This window comes from Trachypithecus francoisi, unplaced genomic scaffold (genome assembly GCF_009764315.1).
Source record: "Trachypithecus francoisi isolate TF-2019V2 unplaced genomic scaffold, Tfra_2.0 Contig00890, whole genome shotgun sequence".
NCBI lineage: Eukaryota > Metazoa > Chordata > Mammalia > Primates > Cercopithecidae > Trachypithecus > Trachypithecus francoisi.
This window is the reverse complement of record NW_022680971.1, coordinates 6,007-28,762: the sequence shown is the minus strand read 5'-3', so window position 1 is coordinate 28,762 and position 22,756 is coordinate 6,007. Positions and strand designations below refer to the sequence as shown.

Genomic DNA, 22,756 nt, shown 5'->3' with positions numbered 1-22,756 from the left:
GACTACAGGCACCTGCCACCACTCCCAGCTAATTTTTAATATTTTTAGTAGAGAAGGAGTTTCACCATGTTAGCCAGGATGGTCTCGATCTCTTGACCTCGAGATCTGCCCACCTTGGCCTCCCAAAGTGCTGGGATTACAGGTGTGAGCCACCACACCTGGCTGAGTATTTGCCATTCTTAAGTGCCCAAACCCCATGACACTGTGAAAGTTGACCTTCGGTAAATAAACTGATGATCTTGATGTAAGCTTTCATAGTTATTCTCTAGAATGGATTATCTTACATTCAATAATTAATCTACTCAGTCTCAAAGGTCTTCCAGACAAACTGCACTCATGTCACTTTTCTCCAATATGATGTCTCTGATGCTGAATGAGGTTTGCAGTCTGGTTAAACGCTTTCCCACATTTGTTACATTTGTAGGGTTTCTCTCCTGTGTGAATCCTCTGATGTTGAGTAAGGTGGGTGCTTCGGATAAAGGCTTTCCCACAGATTTTACATTTGTAAGGTTTTTCTCTGGTATGAATTCTCTTGTGTTGGGTGAGGGCTGAATGGTCACTGAAGGCTTTTCCGCATATGTTGCATGCATAAGGCTTCTCCCCGGTATGAATCCTCTGATGCTGGGCTAGTGCTGATTGATCCCTGAAGGCTTTCTCACACAAGCCACATCTGTACGGTTTCTCTCCAGTGTGGATTTTCCGATGTCGTGCAAAGGACGAATTATCCCTGAAAGCTTTCCCACATTCATTACATTTGTAAGGTTTCTCTCCAGTATGAATTCTCTGATGTTCAGTAAGGGAAGAGTTCACCCTGAAGGCCTTCCCACATTCATTACATTCAAAGGGTTTCTCTCCAGTGTGGATTCTCTGATGCTGAAGAAAACTTGTGCTCTGATTAAAGGCTTTTCCACATTCATTGCATTTATAGGGTTTCTCTCCACTATGGATATTCTGGTGTTTGGTAAGATGTGCCCTGCACACAAAGGCTTTTTCACAAATGTTACATTTAAAAGGTTTCTCTCCAGTGTGTATTCTGTGATGATGGGCAAGGTGTATATTTCGGATAAAAGCTTTTCCACATAAGTTGCATTCAAAAGGCTTCTCTCCAGTATGAATTTTCTGATGGTACGTAAGTGAGGAGCTCACTGAGAAGGCCTTGCCACATTCCTTACATTCATAGGGTTTCTCGCCGGTGTGAATTCTTTGGTGATGGATTAGGTGTGTACTCTGGTGAAAGGCTTTCCCACATTCTCTACATTCATATCTTTTCTCTTTAACATGAATTTTCTGATTTGGGTTTTTTTCAGTATGAATTTTCTGATGTTTATTAAGAGTTGAACTCTTAGAGAAGACTTTCCCACACTCACTACACTCAAAGGCATTTTTGCGAGGCTGGAATCCCTGACTTTGAGCACTGTGAAGAGATGAGCTCATAGTGCTGCCAGATTCATCCCATTCCTGTTCACCAATCCCAGATGGGGTGCTGGGGTGAGTGAGCACCGCTCGCTGCAGACTCATCTCCTGGCCTCCACACTGCCACTCCAGCAGGCTAGCACGCTTCCAGTGACTGCTGCTGCTGAATCTTTCCTTTATTGTCCATTGGCCCAATTCTTCTTCAGGAATCGCCACCTTGAGAGTAGATTTCTTACTGGCAGGCTGGGTCGTCCAGTCTGAAACACATCAAAAATAAAAATGTCCGTTTTACCCTAGTAGAACATTTGGATGGGGTGAGATGATGAGCCTGTTCATAATGCTAACAGGCAGGTTTCGAGTTTGAAGATTTTCTGAAGTAACAACAAGAAAGGACAGAAAAGAGGCGTGAACAGGGGACTATGGCAGGGGTTGACCTCACGTATAATGTATGAGGCAGGAGAGCTTAGAAGCATGATCTTAGAAGTCACAGGCCTGGGTTAGAATTGAGTACAACACATATTTTCTTTGTGATAATAGGGAAGTTATCTGATTTTCTAAGCCTAAAACAAAAACAAAAACAAAAAATGGATAAAGACCACATGGTGCTAACAGACAAGAAGAAAAGTGCCCTGTCCATTCAAATGAGATGGTTTTTAAAACAACACAGATGTGGCCTTAAGAAACCACTGAAAATAGCAGTCAACACTTGGTAGGAAAAAACCTTGACTCTAGAGTAAACTAAAATCAACATATAGGCTCATTTGAGCATTCAGATGAATAATAAAAAGCCAGGCTGCTGTACAGGCTGTGTGAAATGTTCATATCTACTAAAATAATAAGGACCTCCTATTGCTTGTGAGGAAGCAGTGTCTCCAAACCCAGATGAATAATGTGACACCAGGGGAGGAAACTGTGCCATGAGACATTTTGTGGCAAAGGTATCTCAGGATAAACACTGCAGCTGTAAGCACTGCCGGCAAGTATTCTCAGGGCAAACAGGAGAGGGGCTAAAATGTAATACTAAGGACTAGATTCTAAACACAGATGATGCAAAATTCATGAGAAATCCTATCAAGAACAAGCCATCCTTATTACCTCCTTTTCCCACTCGCTCCAGAAAATCTTCTACAAAAAGGCACTCCTGGTATCATTTTAGAATCAAAGAAACAAACCTCTTTACTTATTAGGAAAAGAAAGGTAAACACATTTCAAGACTAAAATCCTGTTGAGCTCAGAATAATATATCCCTGTTCAAAACAAAGAATGGTCAAAGTTAAACATCAGTACTGCCAAATGTCAAAATGTTGAGGACTGACTTTCACTTCCGGCCAAAGAGAGTAGCCGTGGCAGACCAACATTTCCGCAGAAACAACTAGAAAATCTGTACTGAAAAAAGTTATCTGTCTGAAGGCATGAGATGTCACCCAGGCCGACTTTATAGTCTAATATTTGGGAGAGAATGAAAATATAGAGAGGTGATCCCAATACTCAGTGGCTTGTTACTCAAACATTTTATTGAATTTAAGGTTTACAGGGCAAAAGATTAAAGTTAAGCAGAAATCCAGAATTTTCCAGTCTTTTGGTACAACAGAACCGGGACCTTCCAAGGAGAGGTCATGATAAACATGTGAAGCTCTCAGCTGGGACTCCTGCTGGGCTACAAAACCAGCAGCACGGGCAACTGCCAGGCTACAAAACCAGCAGCGCGGGCAAACGAGCAGTTGACAAAGCTTTACAAATACTGTGACCAACCTCCAGCTATTCCAGCCCTTGGCTGGAGGAGGATGGTTTGCTTGCGCTCTAGTTGCTACTAGGGAAGTTAAATCTTCTCTGGAAGAACAACATCTAGAGCCTCTGCTCTCCGTCACACATAGTGTCAGGGACGCAATAAAAAAAAGGCCGGCTGTGCTAAGAAATTGAATGAAGAGGGAAAAACAGACAATAGAGAACCGCAGAACACAGATACCAGAGTTATCAGATGTGAACCTTAAAACAACCACGATTAACGCGTTCAAGGAAACAGGAATGAGAATTACAACAAAGAACTGGAACAGAATAATCAAATGGAAATTCTAGCACTGAGAAATACAATAACCGAAATTATGAATTCAATAGTCTTTAACAAGATATCAAACACAGCAGAGAGAGGAATAGTGAGCTACAAAAATACATAAGCAGAAAATATCCATAGTAAAACATGGCTAAAAAGATAAACACTATTTAAAAAGAAAAAGGTTGAAAAATGAACTCTGAGAAGGGCTATAAACTCCAAGGCTAACTACAAAGAAAATTCACCTAGGCACTACTGAAAACCAAAGATTAACTTGAAAGTTGCTTGAAAAAAAAAATGATACATTACCTTTGAAAAGCAAAATTAAGACTGGCAGTGTCTTAATGAAAACAGTGGAACCCAGAAGACAATGAAGTAACATCTGAAGTGTTGAAAGAACCGAACTGTCAAGCTAGAATTCAACACACAGAGAAAATACCTCTAAAAATTAAACATGAAGTAGATATTTCCATACAAATAAAAACAGAGATGGTGTCACCAGCAGATCTACATTAAAAGAAACACAGATGTGTTCCAGGTAGAAGAAAAATAATTCCAGGTGGAAATATGAAAATGTAAGAAGGCATGAAAAGCAATGGAAAAGTTAAATATGTGGATAAATAAAAATACAATTGATTACATGAGACAATAATTATAATGTCTTAATGAACTGCAAATATATGTGGAATTAAAATACATAGCAAAAATAAAGGTAGAAGGAAGAAAATGCTGTTAATTTTTTTTTTTTGAGACCGAGTCTCGCTCTGTTGCCCAGGCTGGAGTGCAGTGGTGATCTTGGCTGACTGCAACCTCTGCCTCCTGGATTCAAGTGATTCTCCTGCCTCAGCCTACTGAGTAGCTGGGACTACAGGCGCACGCTGCCATGCCCAGCTAATTTTTTGTTGTATTTTAGTAGAGACAGGGTTTCACTGTGTTGCCCAGGCTGGTTGTGAACTCCTGAGCTCAGGCAATCTGCCTGCCTTGACCTCCCAAAGTGCTGGGATTACAGGCATGAGCCACCGTGCCTGGCCAAAAATGCTGTTAATTTTTAAGATTGTACCACTGTCTGGGAATTATTAAAAGTAAAAATTTATTTTGGACAGTAATAAGCTGGTTTTATTTATTAGCATTAACAATAAAAGACTAAGTAAAGAAGGTTAATCAACAAGCTAATACAGAGTAAAAATGGCACAATAAAAATATTTAATCCAATAGAAGGAAGGAAAAAAGGACAAGGAATTTAGAGCAAGCAAGTGAAATATAAAATAATAATAGGAGAGTAGATATAAAAATATAGTAACTTACCTAAGTTATTTTTAAAAACTAAGATTGTGGGCCAGGTGTGGTGGCTCTCGCCTGTAATCCCAGCACTTTGGGAGGTTGAGGTGGGCAGGTCACGAGTTCAAGAGATTGAGACCATCATGGCCAAAATGGTGAAACCCCATCTCTACTAAAAATACAAAAATTAGCTGGGCGTGGTGGCGGGTGCCTGTAATCCCAGCTACTCGGGAGACTGAGGCAGAAGAATCGCTTGAACCCCGGGAGGCAGAGGTTGCAGTGAGCTGAGATCATGCCACTGCACTCCAGCCTGGTGACAGAGTGAGACTCCATTTCAAAAAAAAAAAAAAAAGATTGTGAGACTGGATAAACAAAACATAATTGAATATCACTTAGAAAAGAAATACCAAAAATGTAGACACTGAAATAATAAAAGAATTAAAAAGGATATATCTTACAGAAGAAAGGTGCTATATCCATACTAATAACAGACAAATCACACAGTATTTGAGAAGACAGACTTTAAGGTATTTTATATAGACAAAAGGGTCAATTCTCCAGGAACATACAATAAATTTTCATTTGTATGCACACAACATAACTTTAAAAATGTATAACAAAAAATAGAATAAAAAGGAAAAATAGATAAAGCAATAATCACAGTGAAATATGTTCATATGGCACCCTCAATGACTCAGAAATCAAATCATTAAAAAAAGGAATGGACTGGCCATGTGTGGTGGCTCATGCCTGTAATCCCAGCACTTTGGGAGGCCAAGGCAGGTGGATCACCTGAGGTCGGGAGTTTGAGACCAGCCTGACCAACAAGGAGAAACCCCGCCTTTACTAAAAATACAAAATTAGCCAGGCGTGGTAGCACATGCCTATAATCCCAACTACTCAGGAGGCTGAGGCAGGAGAATCGCTTGAACCCGGGAGGTCGAAGTTGCAGTGAGCCAAGATCGTTCCATTGCACTCCAGCCTGGGCAACAAGAGTGAAACTACGTTTCAAAAAAAAAAAAAAGAAAAGGAATGGGCTGGGCATAGTGGCTCATGTTCATAATCCCAGTACCTTGGGAGGCCAAGGCAGGAGGACCACTTGACTCTAGGAATCCAAGACTTGCCTGGGCAATATGGTGAAATTTTATCTCCACAAAAAATGTTAAAAGTCAGCTAGGTGTGGTGATGTGTTCCTGTAGTCCCAGCTACTCAGGAGGCTGAGGTGGGAGGATCGCCTGAGCCCAGGAGTTCAAGGTTGCAGTAAACTATGATCACACCACTGCACTCCAGCCTGGCTAACAGAGCAAGAACTTGTCTCAAAAAAAAAAAAAAGAAAAAAAAAAGAATAAAGAAAAGAAGAAAAACAAAAGTAAAAGAGAAAAAGGGGGCTAGGCGTTGTGGCTCACACCTGTAATCCCAGCACTTTGGGAGGCAGAGGCAGGTAGATCATGAGGTCAGGAGATCAAGACTATCCTGACTAACATGGTGAAAACCTGTCTCTACTAAAAATACAAAATATTAGCCGGGCGCGGTAGCGGGCGACTGTAGTCTCAGCTACTCAGGAGGCTGAGGCAGGAGAATGGCGTGAACCCAGGAGGTGGAGCTTGCAGCGAGCCAAGATCACGTTACTGCACTCCAGCCTGGGTGACAGCGAGACTGTCTCAAAAAAAAAAAAAATGATCTCAACAACCCAATAAACGCATTTGACTTCAAATTCTCAATTGTCCCCCATTAATCTACACTTTCAGCCCAATTCTTATCAAAATTCCAGCAGGAATTTTGTGAAAACTGAATAGCCAATTCTAAAATTCTAAGAGGAAAGGACAAAACTGGAGAATTTACATCAGCAAGTGTAAGGCTTATTACAATGCTAGAGTAATTAAAGCAATGTTGTGTTGGCACAAGATTAGATAGAAAGAATGAAAGAGAATAGAGTCCAGAAACAAATGTGTACACAAACAGACCCATGGAACAGATTATAGAACCCAGAATCAGACCCACGGACATGCAGTCACCTCATATATGACAAAGGTGGCAGTGCAGTACGATGGGGGAAAGATGGCCTTTTCAGCAAATGATCCTGGGTCAACTGGACGACTCTATAGAAAATAATGAGTAATCAATCCTCTGTATAGAATGCAGACCTAAGTACTTAAGACAAAATACTAGAGCTACTACAGGAAAACAGATCTTCATGGGCTTAAGATGTCCTAAATAGAACACAAAAAGCGCTAACCATAGGCAGGAAAAAAAAAAAGATCTCTGATGAATTCAGGTGTCTGAAAATTCAGAATTTGTATTTTTCAGATGGCGTCATTATCCAGTGTGGGAAACACTGTTTGCAATGCATATATATGACAGAATTCTACATTCTAATACCCAGCCCTGTAAGCCAGTAACAAAAGATTAGACAACAAAATAGACAGTGGGGCAAAGATGTATAGTTACTTTAGAAGACAGGGTATTGAAATACTAAAAATAAGAAGATCAACTTTAGTTATAACCATACATCCTCTAGAATGGTAGAAAAAACATTTTAAAGATAATATTAAATGTATAAGAGATGATATGGAAACCTTGCATTTCACTGGTAGGAGTATAAATTAGTATAACCACTTCGGAAAACTATGCGGCTATGTCTGTTAAAGTTTGCATATGCATAATCATAGTACTCCTAGCTATTTAATCAAGGAAAATGTGTACCTATATTTTCTAAAAGTTGCACAAGAAATGTTCATAATGGTACTATTTGTAATAGCTCTAAGCTAGAAATAAACCAAATGTCTAGCAACAGTAAAATGTACAAATAATGACAGGTTTGTATGGCTAAACATTATACAGCAACGAGAATGAACCAACTATTGTTCCAAGTGACAAGGATGAATCTCAAACATACTGTTGAAAGCAAGAAGCCAGACATGAAAGAGTACATACTGTATGATTTAAAGTTTACAAACAGGCAAAACAAATCTGTCGCCAGAGTCGCTGTTACCTTTACTACAAAAGAAACTGCGAGGGGACTGGGTGGTTCTAAGGGGTGCTGATAATGTTATAATTCTTGATATGAATGCTGACTACGCAGATATATTTAAACAGTAAAAATTCACTGAGTTGGACATTTATGATCTGTATACTTTTGGTATACAGATGTATACAGAAAACACTTTCTGTATAAACTTCAAAAAAAGTTTGCTTTAAAATATCTGGGAGATGGCTTTCAAAAATAATCAATAAAAACACCAGTGTCTAGCTTTCTTTTCTGTCAGCTATTGGCTACTGACATCTATTAAAACCTTTCATTGATTGTGATTAAAAACACAACGTCTCTATGTAAGAGAATATATGGCTTAAAATATTTTTGAGGGTAATTATTTGACTTTTTAAATATTTTATATTACATAATAACACTCATCTTCAAGAAGAGTTTATGAAGAGGGGCATCAAATGCATCCAGGTTTGACCACACTGAAAATTAATTGAGGTGTGAATTAATCCAGTTCAGTAAGACGGGACTTACTGGCACTGATCTAGCCTGCAGTACGAAAGAGCACTCTGCACTCTGGTGTGAGCACCTCAGGCACGCTCACTGGGGCCCAGGTCACTTCAGGGCAGGCTGAATTAAGGAGCCATATCCCTACCTGCACTGGTCCATATTAAAAAAAAAAAAAAAGATGGTGTTATAATACTTAATGTAGGGTTTGAAGTGGCATGCAAGTAATATGTTCCAAGCCTCCTTTATAATGTAGTCAAGAGGGTCACACCCAGGGAGGGACCAAACACTAGACCAATTCACTCCTCAATCACCACAAGTTTCAAGAATTGGTCCCATCAATTTCATCTCAAAGTGGAAGTTAGGATGAATAAAATAAGAAAGACTGGGCCGGGCGCGGTGGCTCACGACTGTAATCCCAGCACTTTGGGAGGCCGAGGTGGGCGGATCACGAGGTCAAGAGATCAAGACCATCCTGGCCAACACAGTGAAACCCTGTCTCTACTAAAAATACAAAAATTAGCCGGGTGTAGTGGCGGGCACCTGTAGTCCCAGCTCCTCGGGAGGCTGAGGCAGGAGAATGGCGTGAACCCGGGAGGCCGAGCTTACAGTGAGCCGAGATCGCGCCACTGCACTCCAGCCTGGGTGACAGGGGAGACTCCATCCCCCCCCAAAAAAAAAAAGAAGAAAGAAAAATGTTATTTTCCTTGACTTGGTGATGGCTACAAATGTATACATTTGTCAAAACTAATCAAATTTTACACTTCAATTGGTGAATTTTATTCCATGTAATTGTAATTCGATAAAGCTGAGTAAGAATTATTTTTAAAAACCTCAGTAGAAGAGTTGGAAGACAAAGTTGTGGAAACTTGACAAAAAGCACGTACACAAAAGAGCATAAAAGATGAGAATTTCAATAATAAGAAAATTAGAGACCAGTCTAGGGTGTCCATTATTAGTATCAAGTATTCCGCAAAGAGAAAAAGAAAAAAAACTGAAAGTGGAAATCAAACAATAATAGAGAAAATGTCCTGATGCCAACGGGCAGGAATTTTATTTTACTTATTTATTTTTATTTTTTGAGACACAGTTTCACTGTGTTGCCCAACTGTTGTCCAGCCCAGCACTCCAGTCAGGCTGGAGTGCAGTGGTGCAATCTCAGCTCACTGCAACCACCGCCTCCCGGGTTCAAGTGATTCTTGTGCCTCAGCCTCCCGAGTAGCTGGGATTACAGGCTCCCGCCACCACACCCAGCTAATTTTTGTATTTTTAATAGAGATGGGGTTTCACCACGTTGGCCAGGCTGGTGTCAAACTCCTGACTTCAAGTGATCCACCCACCTCGGCCTCCCAAAGTGCTGGGATTACAGGTGTGAGCCAACATGCCTGGCTGGGTGGGAATTTTAGATGGAAAGTTTCACTAAATGCTCAGCCAAAGGCTCACCAATGCTTGTGGATAAAAATAGATCCATGGCAGGGAACATCACCGGGAAATTTAAGATCACTGGAGTAAATGAGAAGATCTTGCAAGTTTTCAGAGAGGAAAAACAGGTTACAAATGATCAAGAAACAGAGCGATTTCGGATTTCTTTTTTTTTTTTTTTTTTGAGACAGAATCTCACTTTGTCACGCAGGGTGGAGTGCGGTGGCGCGATCTCAGCTCACTGCAAGCTCCACCTCCTGGGTTCACGCCATTCTCCTGCCTCAGCTTCCTGAGTAGCTGTGATTACAGGAGCCCACCACCACGCCTGGCTAATTTTTTGTATTTTTAGTAGAGATAGGGTTTCACCGTGCTGGCCAGGATGGTCTCGATCTCCTGACCTCGTGATCTGCCCATCTCGGCCTCCCAAAGTGCTGGGATTACAGGCGTGAGCCACCGAACCCGGCTGTGATTTCGGATTTCTTAACAGCAGCCTAAGGTCCAGAAAACAATGGAGTAATGTGAAATTTCTGAAGGAAAATGATTCCCAGTGCTGAATTCTATCCAGTCAAATGATCCATGAAGTGTCAGGGAGAGAAAAAGACATCTACAGATAAGCTAATAGGGTAGAAAACATGTATTTCCTCGCATTCTTCCTATGGAAGCTACAAGGAGATGTGTGCCACCAAAAGGAGAGAGCAAACCATGAAAGAAGACACGGGACACAGTGAACAGCACAGTGAACGGCCCAGGATAGAAGGGGATTCTCAGGATGCCAGCTGGGCACCAGCTGCAGAAGGCCGAGCCTTCTAGAATGGAGGTCAGAAGTCTCCAGAAAAGATGACGACAATGAGAGAAGGACTGAGATCAAATTAATGATCAATATAAACTCAACTAAGAACTAATGAACTCTAGGAATACATTGCTTAGGAAAGCAAAGTTGTCATAATTTCCTACACAGTTCAGTTATGACTAGTGTTTGAGAATGTCAACACTGACTATTGATGAAGTCAAAGCTACACTACAACCGGGAGGACGGCGAGTGGAAATTCAATAAGCAGGAGTTGGTGAAGGGGCCGGGGGCCGAGTTTAAGCCTCACTTTGTATAGAAAGAATTCAATACATACTGTCTAAAACTGAAAAGCCAAGAGGTAGCAACACAAACATGTCACTTGGAGAAACGGAAGCAAATATATCAAATAATCAGCTAAAAGAAGAGAGAGTGGCTACTTCTAGAGAGGGCAAAAAGGGGAAGTGGGGGGAAGAGCCACCATTGTTCACTATAAACCTCATAGAGTTCATTAAATGCCTGTATTATTTCAATTAAAAATAAATGCTTAAAAGAAAGAAAAAGGGGGAAAAACAGAATAAACTCCAAAAAAGTTGAAGGAAACAGTGAAGAACAAAAATTAATAAACAAAAATAGAAAGGATCAGCAGAGTCACATGTTTATTCATTTAAAAGTCTATTAAAAAAGACAAACTTCTGACAACACACAGAAAAAAAAGAAAAAGGTAAAAATTATTAGAAATGAACTTATTCAGCAAATACATACTAAGACCTAGTATTGCCCAAGATACAAGAGCAAACAAGACAAAGTCCTTTCCTCATGGATCAAAGGGTAGAAAAGATGATTTAAACAGGACACAGAAAGCACTAAGAATAAATATCATAAAGACGAATACTGATATATTTTACTTCATCAGATAAGAACTTCTGCTCATAAAGAGACACGGTAAGCTATGGACTGGACAATGGACATTCACATGAACTGATAAAGCAGATTCCTAAATACAGACAGAGCTCCTACGAATGAACACAAAAAGAAACTGTCATAGAAAAATGGGCAAAGAATAGGAGTGTGTCAGTCACAAAAAGTAAATAATCAGTCAGTATATGAAAAGATGTTCCACCTCACTGGTAATGAAGGAAATGTAAATAAAAACCACAAGATACCATGTCTCAGGAATAAGACTAACAGAAGTTTTTAAAACTCTGATAGCTCCAAATTTGGGCAGGGATGTTAAGTAACAGGAATTTGCATCAACTGTTAGTATAATTTGGAACAACTAATTTGATGATCAATCTGCAAATATCTAGTAAAGTTGAAGGAACATATACCCTTAAATCCAGTACCTCTACATCTATGAATACCCGCAAAGAAACTCCCAAACAAGGGCTGTGTATACATGATGTATACATGTATATACATGATGTACAATATTCAAAATACATTTATTTTGGCCGGGCGCAGTGGCTCACGTCTGTAATTCCAGCACTTTGGGAAGCCAAGGCCGGTGGATCACGAGGTCGGGAGATCAGACCATCCTGGCTAACACAATGAAACTCCGTCTCTACTAAAAATACAAAAAATTAGCCAGGCGTGGTGGCGGGCGCCTGTAATCCCAGTTACTCGGGAGGCTGAGGCAGGAGAATGGTCTGAACCCGGGAGGCGGAGCTTGCAGTGAGCCAAGATTGCGCCACTGTACTCCAGCCTGGGTGACAGAGTGAGACTCCCTCTCAAAAAAAAAAAAAAAAAAATTATTTTATAGTGAAACAAAGAAATGATAATGGTGTGTGTAGAAATTACATGTAAGAGCAATAAATAAGAAACAGCTCTTTAAGGCTGGGTGCGGTGGCTCATGCCTGTAATCCCAGCACTTTGGGAGGCCGAGATAGGAGGATTATGAGGTCAGGAGATGGAGACCATCCTGGTCAACATGGTGAAACCTCATCTCTGCTAAAAATACAAAAATTAGCCGGGCGTGGTGGTGGACGCCTGTAGTCCCAGCTACTCAGGAGGCTGAGGCAGGAGAATCGCTTGAACCCGGGAGACAGTGGTTGCAGTGAACCCAGATCGTGCCACTGTACTCCAGCCTGGTGACAGAGTGAGACTCCATCTCAAACAACAACAACAACAACAACAACAACAAACAAAAAGAAATGAAACAGAAATAAGAGAAAAAAACTAAAAATGAATCCAACAAATATTTTGAGAATGAATATGAATTAGGAAGTAACAATATGAACTAGGAACTGACAAGTGACAATACTAGTTATTTGGAAATGACCAGCACTTCTTTACAGCAGAAACTCCCAGTGGACAAAAAACAAAATAGAAGATCTATTTTTTAAAAATATAACTTTATTAGGAGGCTGAGGCAGGAGGATTGAAGTCCAGAGTTTGAGATCAGCCTGGGCAAAATACTAAAAAAAAAGACCAGGCACAGTGGCTCACACCTGTAATCCCAGCACTTTGGGAGGCTGAGGGGGGAGCGGATCACCTGAGGTCACGAGTTTGAGACCAGCCTGGCCAACATGACAAAACCTCATCTCTAGTAAAAATACAAAAAATTAGCTGGGCGACATGGCAGGCGCCTGTAATCCCAGCTACTTGGGAGGCTGAGGCAGGAGAATCACTTGAACCTGGGAGATGGAAGTTGCAGTGAGCCGAGACTGCACCACTGCACTCCAGCCTGGGTGACATCTTGAATAAAACAAAAAATAAAAAATAAATAAAAAGTAGCCAGGCAGTGGCAGGCACCTATAGTCTCAGCTATTTAGGAGCCTGAGGCAAGAGAATCACTTGAGCCCAGGAGGTTCAACGTTGCAGACAGCCATGATTACACCACTGCACTCCAGCCTGGTAACAGAAGGGGACTGTGTCTTAAAAATATATATATAGACATATATACACACATATAATTTATATAAATTATACATTAAATTTATTATTTAAATATAAATAAATTCACAGAATATATAAAATATATATTTAAATTTACATAAATTATATATACACATAAATTTTAATAGGAAATGGAAAAGCTATAAAACTTTCTTGAGTCACAAATTAAGTCTTCTTTGATGTCTGACTGGCTAACTGCTAATCATCCTTCACAAACCAGCCTCGGTGCTACATCTCCAGGAAACTCAGAAATCATGACTGTGGAAACAGAGTGTGGGGAGAGGCCTGGGTACACTCAACTGCGGCTTGCTGTGCTTTCATGTCATCACCCACAGCTGACTATGAAACCTCTGTAGGCACAAAAGTCTTCTTCACCTCCCTCCATACTCCTCTCAAGGGTGCAATGAAGAATCAGACTCCTTAAATCATGAATGAATGGATGATTGAACGATTTAGGTAAAAACAGTGATGCCAAGGTGGTAGAACTATGGATGAATTTCTTTTAATTGCCTCCATTTTTGTTATAAGACTATTTGTATAATACAGAATAAAATATTTAAAATGCCTTAGTTTGGTAATGGAACATACAGATTCATAGATTATTCAGAATGCTATTGGATATATTTTAAAAAGTTTTTTGACAACTGAGTTTTAGAATTAAGACATTTAATTTCTGGCTAGGTGAGGTGGCTCATGCCTGTAATCCCAGCACTCTGGGAGGCTAAGGTGGGCGGATCACTTGAGGTCAGGAATTCGAGATCATGCTGGCCAACATGGTGAAACCCCATCTCTACTAAAAATACAAAAATTAGCCAGGCATGGTGGCGCAAGCCTGTAGTCCCAGCTACTCGGGAAGCTGAGGCAGGAGAATTGTTCGAACCCAAGAGGCAGAGGTTGCAGTGAGCTGAGATTGCACCACTGCACTCCAGCCTGGGCAACAGAGGGAGGCTCCATCTCAAAAAAAAAAAAAGAAAGAAAAAAAAAAGATATTTAATTTCCATAACAGATTGGGTTCTAGATATTCCAGGTACACAGCTATTTATTGTAGGATATAAATTTCTGCCTACTACACTGGGTTACTGTGGAAAATCCATAACAAAAGGTTTGTAAAAATATGTGACACTCTGCAAAATGCTAGCTGATAGTGAAACGCTACAGTGCTTGGGTAAGGCACTAAGCACTCTGGAATACTGGGGATTAAGGGAGCAAAACACAGCACTGCCCTTAAGCCACCAGATACAATGAGCTCCTCAAGACAAGTAACCGTCACCAAACTGTCATGTCTTTTGTATCCCCAGGCAACAAATCTGTGCTACTTACTAGGTGCCAAGCACTGAGATAGGTGTGAGCAACACAGCAAAACATACAATAAACCTGGTCTCGCCGGGCGCGGTGGCTCAAGCCTGTAATCCCAGCACTTTGGGAGGCCGAGACGGGCGGATCACGAGGTCAGGAGATCGAGACCATCCTGGCTAACACGGTGAAACCCCGTCTCTACTAAAAAAGTACAAAAACCAGCCGGGCGAGGTGGCGGCGCCTGTAGTCCCAGCTACTCCGGAGGCTGAGGCAGGAGATGGCGTAAACCCGGGAGGCGGAGCTTGCAGTGAGCTGAGATCCGGCCACTGCACTCCAGCCTGGGCGACAGAGCGAGACTCCGTCTCAAAAAAAAACAAACAAACCAAAAAACCTGGTCTCCATGGCACTCGCAGTCAAAGATCATGGCCGGCAAAACGCAGAAGAGAAATAATCCACGTGGGCAAACACATATGGAGGTAGTTGAGGAAAAGTACGTGTAGCTGGAGGAGATAACTAGTAGGCACATGAAAACTGGCTCCTAAGACCAGAAGCTGCCATGCTGTGGCTCCTCATGAGAAAAGGGCAGGCACAGACTGCACTGTCAGATGCTGAACAGGACACCCATGAATGGGCTGTGGGAGAACTGCCCAGATGAAGTTGAGTCTTTTCTAGACCAGAGACTCTACTAATCTATGCTAAAGAGGGAGAGAAGAAAAATCATTGCTGGGGAGGGTCCAGGCCTGCCACATTTTGGCAGTGCAGGCTAGAACAAATGTAGTAACAAGGTATTAAGGTGAACAAAGGTGAAAGAGGCTCTTTTCTCAATTCACAGACTGGTGCATTTGCGAGCCTCCCTGCCTTCCCTATGGAGCCTTCCCTACCCAGCAGGGCTCCTCCCTGTGTCTCCCACACACATGATTCTTACCAGACAGAAGCCTCCTGGGGTATCCTCTGGCATCCACACTTCCCTTTTTCTAGCTGGGAAAACATATCTGGTTTGGGTCCTAAGAGTCCTTTTTTAAGGGAGACAAAAATAAACCACATCTGTTTATACAAGAGATAAAAATGATTGCAAAGATAAAGCCTGGTCCTCAGAACTTGCTGGAAAAGGGGACTTGATAGGAAGCCCAGGGTCAGGTGTGTTCCCAGCGGGAGGAAAAGATGACTGAGGCCTGACACAATCTGTTCCCATGTTCCTCTCCTTGCCAGAAAGAAAGCATTTGACCCTAGTCACTTTTGAGGCATCCGCAGTGGACTCCAGAAGAGGCCTGTGCCCAGGACACCAAGGACAGTAAGTATTAATAGCACCGTTGAAGACAGCGTCCTCAATTGGTCCAACCAAATCTTCTATATGGTGTCAATGGAAAGGTCCTAAAGAGATCCCCAAAAGTGAAGAGAAACCTTGCAGGGGCCCCACTTACCCAGTGAGACCAGGTTGCTGTAGTTCTCCAGCATCACGTCCCTGTACAGGGCCCTCTGGGCTGGGCTCAGCTGCCCCCACTCTTCCTGGGTGAAGAGTACAGCCACATCCTTGAAGGTCACCGATTCCTGCAACAGCAAATTCATTCTCCTTGATCAGGGGCTACCCATGCACATGGTTCTCTAGAAAGAGACTGGCAACCCCTAGAAGCTTGTGGAGATTTACAGGACTGCTGGCACACAGGGAGCTGGCGTTCTGTGGCAAGTTAATCACTCTTCAGGGTCTCCTAGGGGCCTAGCTTTGGACTACCCGTTGCTCCCCACTCTGAAGAAACATATATGGTGGTGAAGATAGGCTTCCTCAGCACTGGGACTTCCAACTTGCCATCCATTCAGCCCAGAACATTTTCTCCATCTCCCTCACACCGCCTAGCCCTGCCTCTCCCCTCACCTCAGGGGACCAAATCCTATGCAGGTCTCAGCATAGACACCGCTTGCTCAGCGCAGCCTTCCCTGACAGCTCCTGCAGTTGTCTGTGAGGACCCATCAAGACACTGCCCCAATTTATTGTGATGTTTGGTTTACTTTGTCTCCCCCACTGGACTGTTAACTCCAAGATGTGGGCTGTCTGTCTCCTCATCTCCTGGCCTTCCCCACATCTGGAACACGGCCCAGGTACTCAACACCTATCTGCGGCTGCTCAGCAACTCCTGTTTCTTCAGGCTGTACACACACACACACCCCCACACCCCCACACACACACCCATACCCACACTCCCCCACAGAGACGCACACACACCCATACCCTTCCACATACATACACACACACATACACACAACACACACCCATACACACAACACACACCCATACCCACACCCCCCACAGAGACACACACACGAACACACACACATACACACCACACACACCCATACCCACACTCCCCCAACAGAGACACACACACACACACATACACAAAACACACACCCATATCCACAACACACACCCATACCCACACCCTCCCACAGAGACACACACACACACACACATACACACAACACATACCCATATCCACACTCCCCCACAGAGACACACACACCCATACCCTTCCACATACACACACACATACACACAACACACACTCATACCCACACTCCCCCACAGAGACACACACACCCCCACACCCTTCCACATACACAAAACACACACACATACACACACGCACACACACCTATACCCACACTCCCCCACAGAGACACACACACCCACACCCTTCCACATACACACACACAAACACACACACACACCCATACACACACACCCAAGACACATATGCAAGCACACACACACACCTACACACAAACACATACACACCCATACACACACCCCCTACACACAGACACAAAGCACACACACACACCCCCATACCCCTCCACATACACACACACAACACACCCCCCAACATTCACACACACACAAAGCGCACACAACCATATCCATACCCCCCCACATACAAACACACATAAACTCACAGAGGCACACACAAACACAGAGACACATGTGCACACACACCCATATCCATACACCCACATACACACACACACACAAGTGCACATGCACATACACACAACACATACCCATACCCCCACATACAAACATAGAGACACACACAGAGACATACAAACTCACATACAAAGACATACCCCTACACATCCCCCCACAGACCCTCAACACACACGACACACATGCAAGCACACACACACCCGAACACACCCAAACACACACACAAATACCCCCACACACCCTGTGACACCCTCACACACACACGCATGCACATGTGTGCATATGTGCATACACACACGGGTCCCATAGAACTAGTCATTCTACACAATAGGACCTTGTTCCTTCTGATTAGAACTAGTCCCTTTCATAGAAACTCTGAGATGGGGTCACAGAGGAAAGTCTCTCTGTCCTGACACACAGGTGTACCCGAAACCTAACCTAGCATGTAAAATCCAGTAGCTATTACAGCTCTTGTCTTCCCAGTTGGCTGAGAAGTTAAGGGAGCTGGTGTTCACTGAGAAAGAAGAGGTAAGCAGAAGCCCAGAGAAGGAACCAAAGGTCCATGAGAAAGGACTCTCAGGTTATTGTAGACCCCACTTCCATAGTCAACATCCAGTTGTGTCTTTGCCTTTGCATTTGGGGAAACACCTCCATATCTTTCCAATAAGTGCCTGCTGCTGCCTAAGGCAGTCTGAATTAGGTTTCTGTTACCTGCACCCAGATACCTGGCCCATGGCAGGCAGTCAAGAAATACTCTGATGGAAGCCATGAACCCATTTGTCAGGGACCATTTATCGTTCACTTTGTATTTGTAGCCCAGATCATAATTCCTGGCACATTTTACAGCCCTAACATATGTCTGTTGAATGGCAACAAAATTAAGGCAGCCTATAAACACAAGATAAATTGTATGACACCAACAGTGACTTTGAGGAAAAGGTTAGGGAAGGAAAATATCACAGCAGACTGGCACTGTGGGTGGAGACAGGTCTCACAGAAGAAGTGGTGCATGAGACAGGTCCCAAGTGACAAGTCAGAAGCCAAGAGGAGGGAGCAGCCGGTGAGCTGTGCTGTGTTGAACATGGCGCTCCCACCTAGCTGGTCATCCTTTCCAGTGATTCCTGCCACACATTCCAGTCCTTGGGGAGGTTTAAATGTGAAGGAATTAGAACAATTTAACCAAATCTATCAGAATGTATATGCCCAAATGAATGCTGTCTCCTTCAAAGCACAGTCCATATTCTTATTCTAAAGATGCTAGGACTGCTCAAGTGTTTTAGGAAATTATAGGACTTTTTGGAAGCATAGTCTTCTGAATAATTTCATTGGTAAAAAGCCAAATTTCATAAAAGAAAAAGAGTCTAATAAGTCACACCTCCTCAAAAAGTGTTCCCACAATGCTCTTCTTTGAGCTTGTGTGAGGTACTGCCCTGATATGGTTTGGATGTATGTCCCTTCCAAATCTCCTGTTGAAATGTGACCTCTAGCGTTGGAGGTGGGGCCTGGTGGGGGGTGTTGGATCAAGGGGGTAGATCCCTCGTGAATGGCTTAGTGCCGTCCTCTTGGTGATGAGTGAATTCTCGCTTAGCTGGTTGACATGAGATCCAGTTGTTTAAGAGTCTAGGACCTCCCCTTCTCTCTCTTGCTCCCTCTCTCACCGTGTGATGCACCTGCTCCCCCTTCACCTTCTGCTATGATTGGAAGCTTTTTTGTTGTTGTTTTTGTTTTTTTTTTGAGACGGAGTCCCGCTCTGTCCCCCAGGCTGGAGTGTAGTGGCCGGATCTCAGCTCACTGCAAGCTCCGCCTCCCAGGTTTACGCCATTCTCCTGCCTCAGGGTCCCGAGTAGCTGGGACTACAGGCGCCCACCACCTCGCCCAGCTAGTTTTTTTGTATTTTTTAGTAGAGACGGGGTTTCACCGTGTTAGCCAGGATGGTCTCGATCTCCTGACCTCGCGATCCACCCGTCTCGGCCTCCCAAAGTGCTGGGATTACAAATTGGAAGCTTTTAAAGGCCTCATCAGAAGTAGATGCTGACACCATGCTTCCCATACAGCCTACAGAACTGTGGGCCAATTAAAATTCTTTTCTTATCAATTACCCAGCCTCAGGTATTTCTCTAGAGTAAGGCAAAAAGGGACTAATACATGCCTTTACCACTTCAGATCCCTAATCTTACTTGCTAGTGAAAAGAGTACAGGTTTTGATTTCACAGGAACCTGGGTTCCAGTCTCAGCTGTGACATTTATGTGACCTTTAGCAAGTTATACCCACACCCACCAGGATGAGCCAGATAGGGGGTGAGGGTGGGAGGTGGGTGGTGGTTGGGGAGAGGCAACTGAGGTCAGTGTCTGGGTGGGACTGGATTGGGAGAAAAGCTCCCGATCTGAGGAAGGAAACATGCCACACTCTTCAAATCCAGAAAGCAATTTAGGGGGAAGAAACCCCCACTCACCTGGCCCACGGTTGGCAAGTGGCTGACAGCCATTCTTCTTCTCCGATGAGCCCTCTTAGGGACAGGCAAAGTGCTATGGAGGCAGATGTGGAGCTTCACACCTGCAGAACTTCTCAGGCTAGAAGGGTCTACACACCTGCTATTAGGAGAGGACTGGGTCAGAAGCTCTCATACAGCAGTCCAGAGCGAGGCAGTGAGCCTTCACATCCTGGAAGGATGCCAGGACCCCAAGCAGTGAGTGTTTTGGTTCCTGTTTGCTCCCCATTCTCTCTCCTACTTCAGAGGGTACTACACATTGACTTTTCCTTGCAGAAAGCCTGTTCCAGGCCCAGATCTCATGCCTTCCACCCATCCTCTGGTCCTTCCCTTCAGCCTCACTGGACGATCTCAAGAGAATTTTTTTTTTTTTTTTGAGACAGAGTCTTGCTCTGTCACCTAGGCTGGAGAGCAATGGCATGATCTTGGCTCACTGCAACCTCCGCCTTCTGGGTTCAAGCGATTCTCCTGCCCCAGTCTCCTGAGTAGCTGGGATTACACGCACCCGCCACCACGCCCGGTTAATTTTTATATTTTTAGTAGAGACTGGGATTTAACCATATTGGCCAGGCTGGTCTCGAACTCCTGACCTCAGGTGATCAGCTCGCCTCGGCCTCCCAAAGTGCTGGGATTACAGGCGTGAGCCACCGCACCCGGCCAAGAATTATCTCTTTAACAAGTTATTCAGCTCCAGAATCCACCAGGATGTACCCGAAAAGGTGGGAGCGCTGGGGAGAGGCAACTGAGGGCAGAGTCTGGGTTCGATTGGATTGGAAGACCGCTCCGCTCTCCCTCTGCGGCTTTGCAACAGCTGCCTTATCTGGGAGTGACAGGAGAAGACGAAAAGGAGGGTCGTCTTCTTCCTCCTCAAAAAGGAGGCTAAGAAGGCTGGCTCTTCACTGTGGAAGCCTTTCAGGCAAACTCTTCTCTGGCCTCAGGGTCCTCACTCTCTGGGGCCCAGTGTGGGTGGCCTGGAGTCACGGGTGGGCAGAAGCGGCGTTTGTGTGAGTTGCGGGGAGGGGAGAGGAAAAGGATAGGAGCCCTAATCACACACAACCCCCTCCCGCCCCTGCCGCTTCGCCAGGTCCCTCGGGGGCTGCTGCACGGGCTGCCTCCGGCCTCGGAACCACGCCAGGCGCGTATCTGTCACCTGAGCGGAAACCTTGGGCTTCTCAGAGTCCGCTCCAAGACACAGGCCAGAGGCCCTGGCTCCATCTCCTCCACAGGCACTCACAGACTCGACCCCAAGCCCAGGATGACCACCCCTGGCCATCCTCCCTCTCTCTGTTTGGGATCAAATCTCAGACATACATTCCGGAAGTTTGGGGCATTGGATCAGCGTCCTCCAGAAGGGACCACAACCGCACCTCCTCGGCTTTGCCTCCGCCCTTCTCCCCAGACGACCTCACGACCGCTCCCGCTCTCCCTCTGCGGCTTTGACCACCGTGCCTGGTCACCCCCGTGTCGCTCTTCGAGGAGCCTCTGCCGGCGGCGAGAGATCGCAAGCGCCACATCGCAGTCAGAACACAATGAGCTGGAGTCTGCAGCCGGGAGCTGAACTGCGCTTGCGCGTTGCCCTGGGAACCGTTGGGCCGAATTCCCACAAGTCTCAGGGCTGCTGTGGTTCCGCCGGCCAGACTCCACTTCCCAGAGGGAGAATCGGCGGAGACCGTGCTGCCTTGCGCCTGCGGAAACAGGGCCCCGCCCCCGGGCTTTAGGCGCAGAAACTACCTTTCCCAGAGGCCCGTCCGCACCGACCTCAGCGCGCTCATCAGAATCTGGAACCTGGTGGATTCTGGAGCTGAATGAACTTACGGAATCGGTTCCGTTCCGTTCGCTTTAGAACCAGGTCACTGCCTTGCACGAAAGCCCAGGAAGATGCAGACCAGCGAAAAGCTGCAGAGGGGACAAGGGAGGTTAGTCCAGGGGAGCGACGCCCGATCGCTGAAGAGAGAGGATGGGGAAGGTCCGGAAGACGGAGTAGGAGGCGACTGGGCGCGTTCCTGAAGGGGACCGCGCCGAAAAGGCCTGGAAGGCAGCAGGTTTGCCCCTTGGCCTGGCAAGCGCCCGACACTTCCAGCCTGGCCCTGCGGGCGGGCCAGTGCGTGCTGGGGTGGAGACGCCACAGCCGTTAACGCGTGTGCGGTGCGGGGGGACAGAATGTCGGGCAGGGATGTCCTGCTTGGCACCTCAGGACAGAGCCCGTGGTGGCTGGCGGCCCCTGGAATGTTCGGGACGCAGAACACTTCGTGCTTGGGGACTTCTCAGAGGTGGGGAAGAGGGAGAGGAAGGAGCCTGGATACCAGGAAGTCTCCATCCTGGACAGCTGGGTGGTATTTAGAAGGTGGTATTTATTTTTGTTGACCATATTTTGCAGAGACTGTCAAGGATGAGATGAAACCTAAGAATATCCAACTGGAGATATTTAAGTTGCTTTTGAATAGGTAATTTGCATAGCGCTCAGGAAGGAAAGATGAGAGGGTTTTAACTTTGTGGGTGGTGAAAAACAATCAAGAACGTGACCTGTTTGTCACATTCGGAATCGTTGGCCACGTGTTAGGAAGCAGTGTCAGTGACTACAGCATTCTGTTTGGAGTTTTATTGAAGATTTCATTCTATAGACATTTTGGAGCACTTATGTGTCAAGTGCTTG

General features: G+C 44.6%; 1 protein-coding gene across 1 annotated transcript; it reads right to left on the bottom strand.

The window, feature by feature from the left end:
- Positions 1–101: 101 nt before the first annotated feature.
- On the bottom strand, positions 102–21,936 carry LOC117089782 (zinc finger protein 454-like). The gene is given in 7 exon segments (XM_033221356.1): positions 102–1,670; position 11,772; positions 15,560–15,609; positions 15,612–15,647; positions 16,056–16,182; positions 20,068–20,206; positions 21,471–21,936. Coding segments are annotated over 6 exon segments (1,578 nt in total). The 5' UTR covers positions 20,101–20,206; positions 21,471–21,936; the 3' UTR covers positions 102–339.
- Between the last annotated feature and the right edge of the window lie 820 nt (positions 21,937–22,756).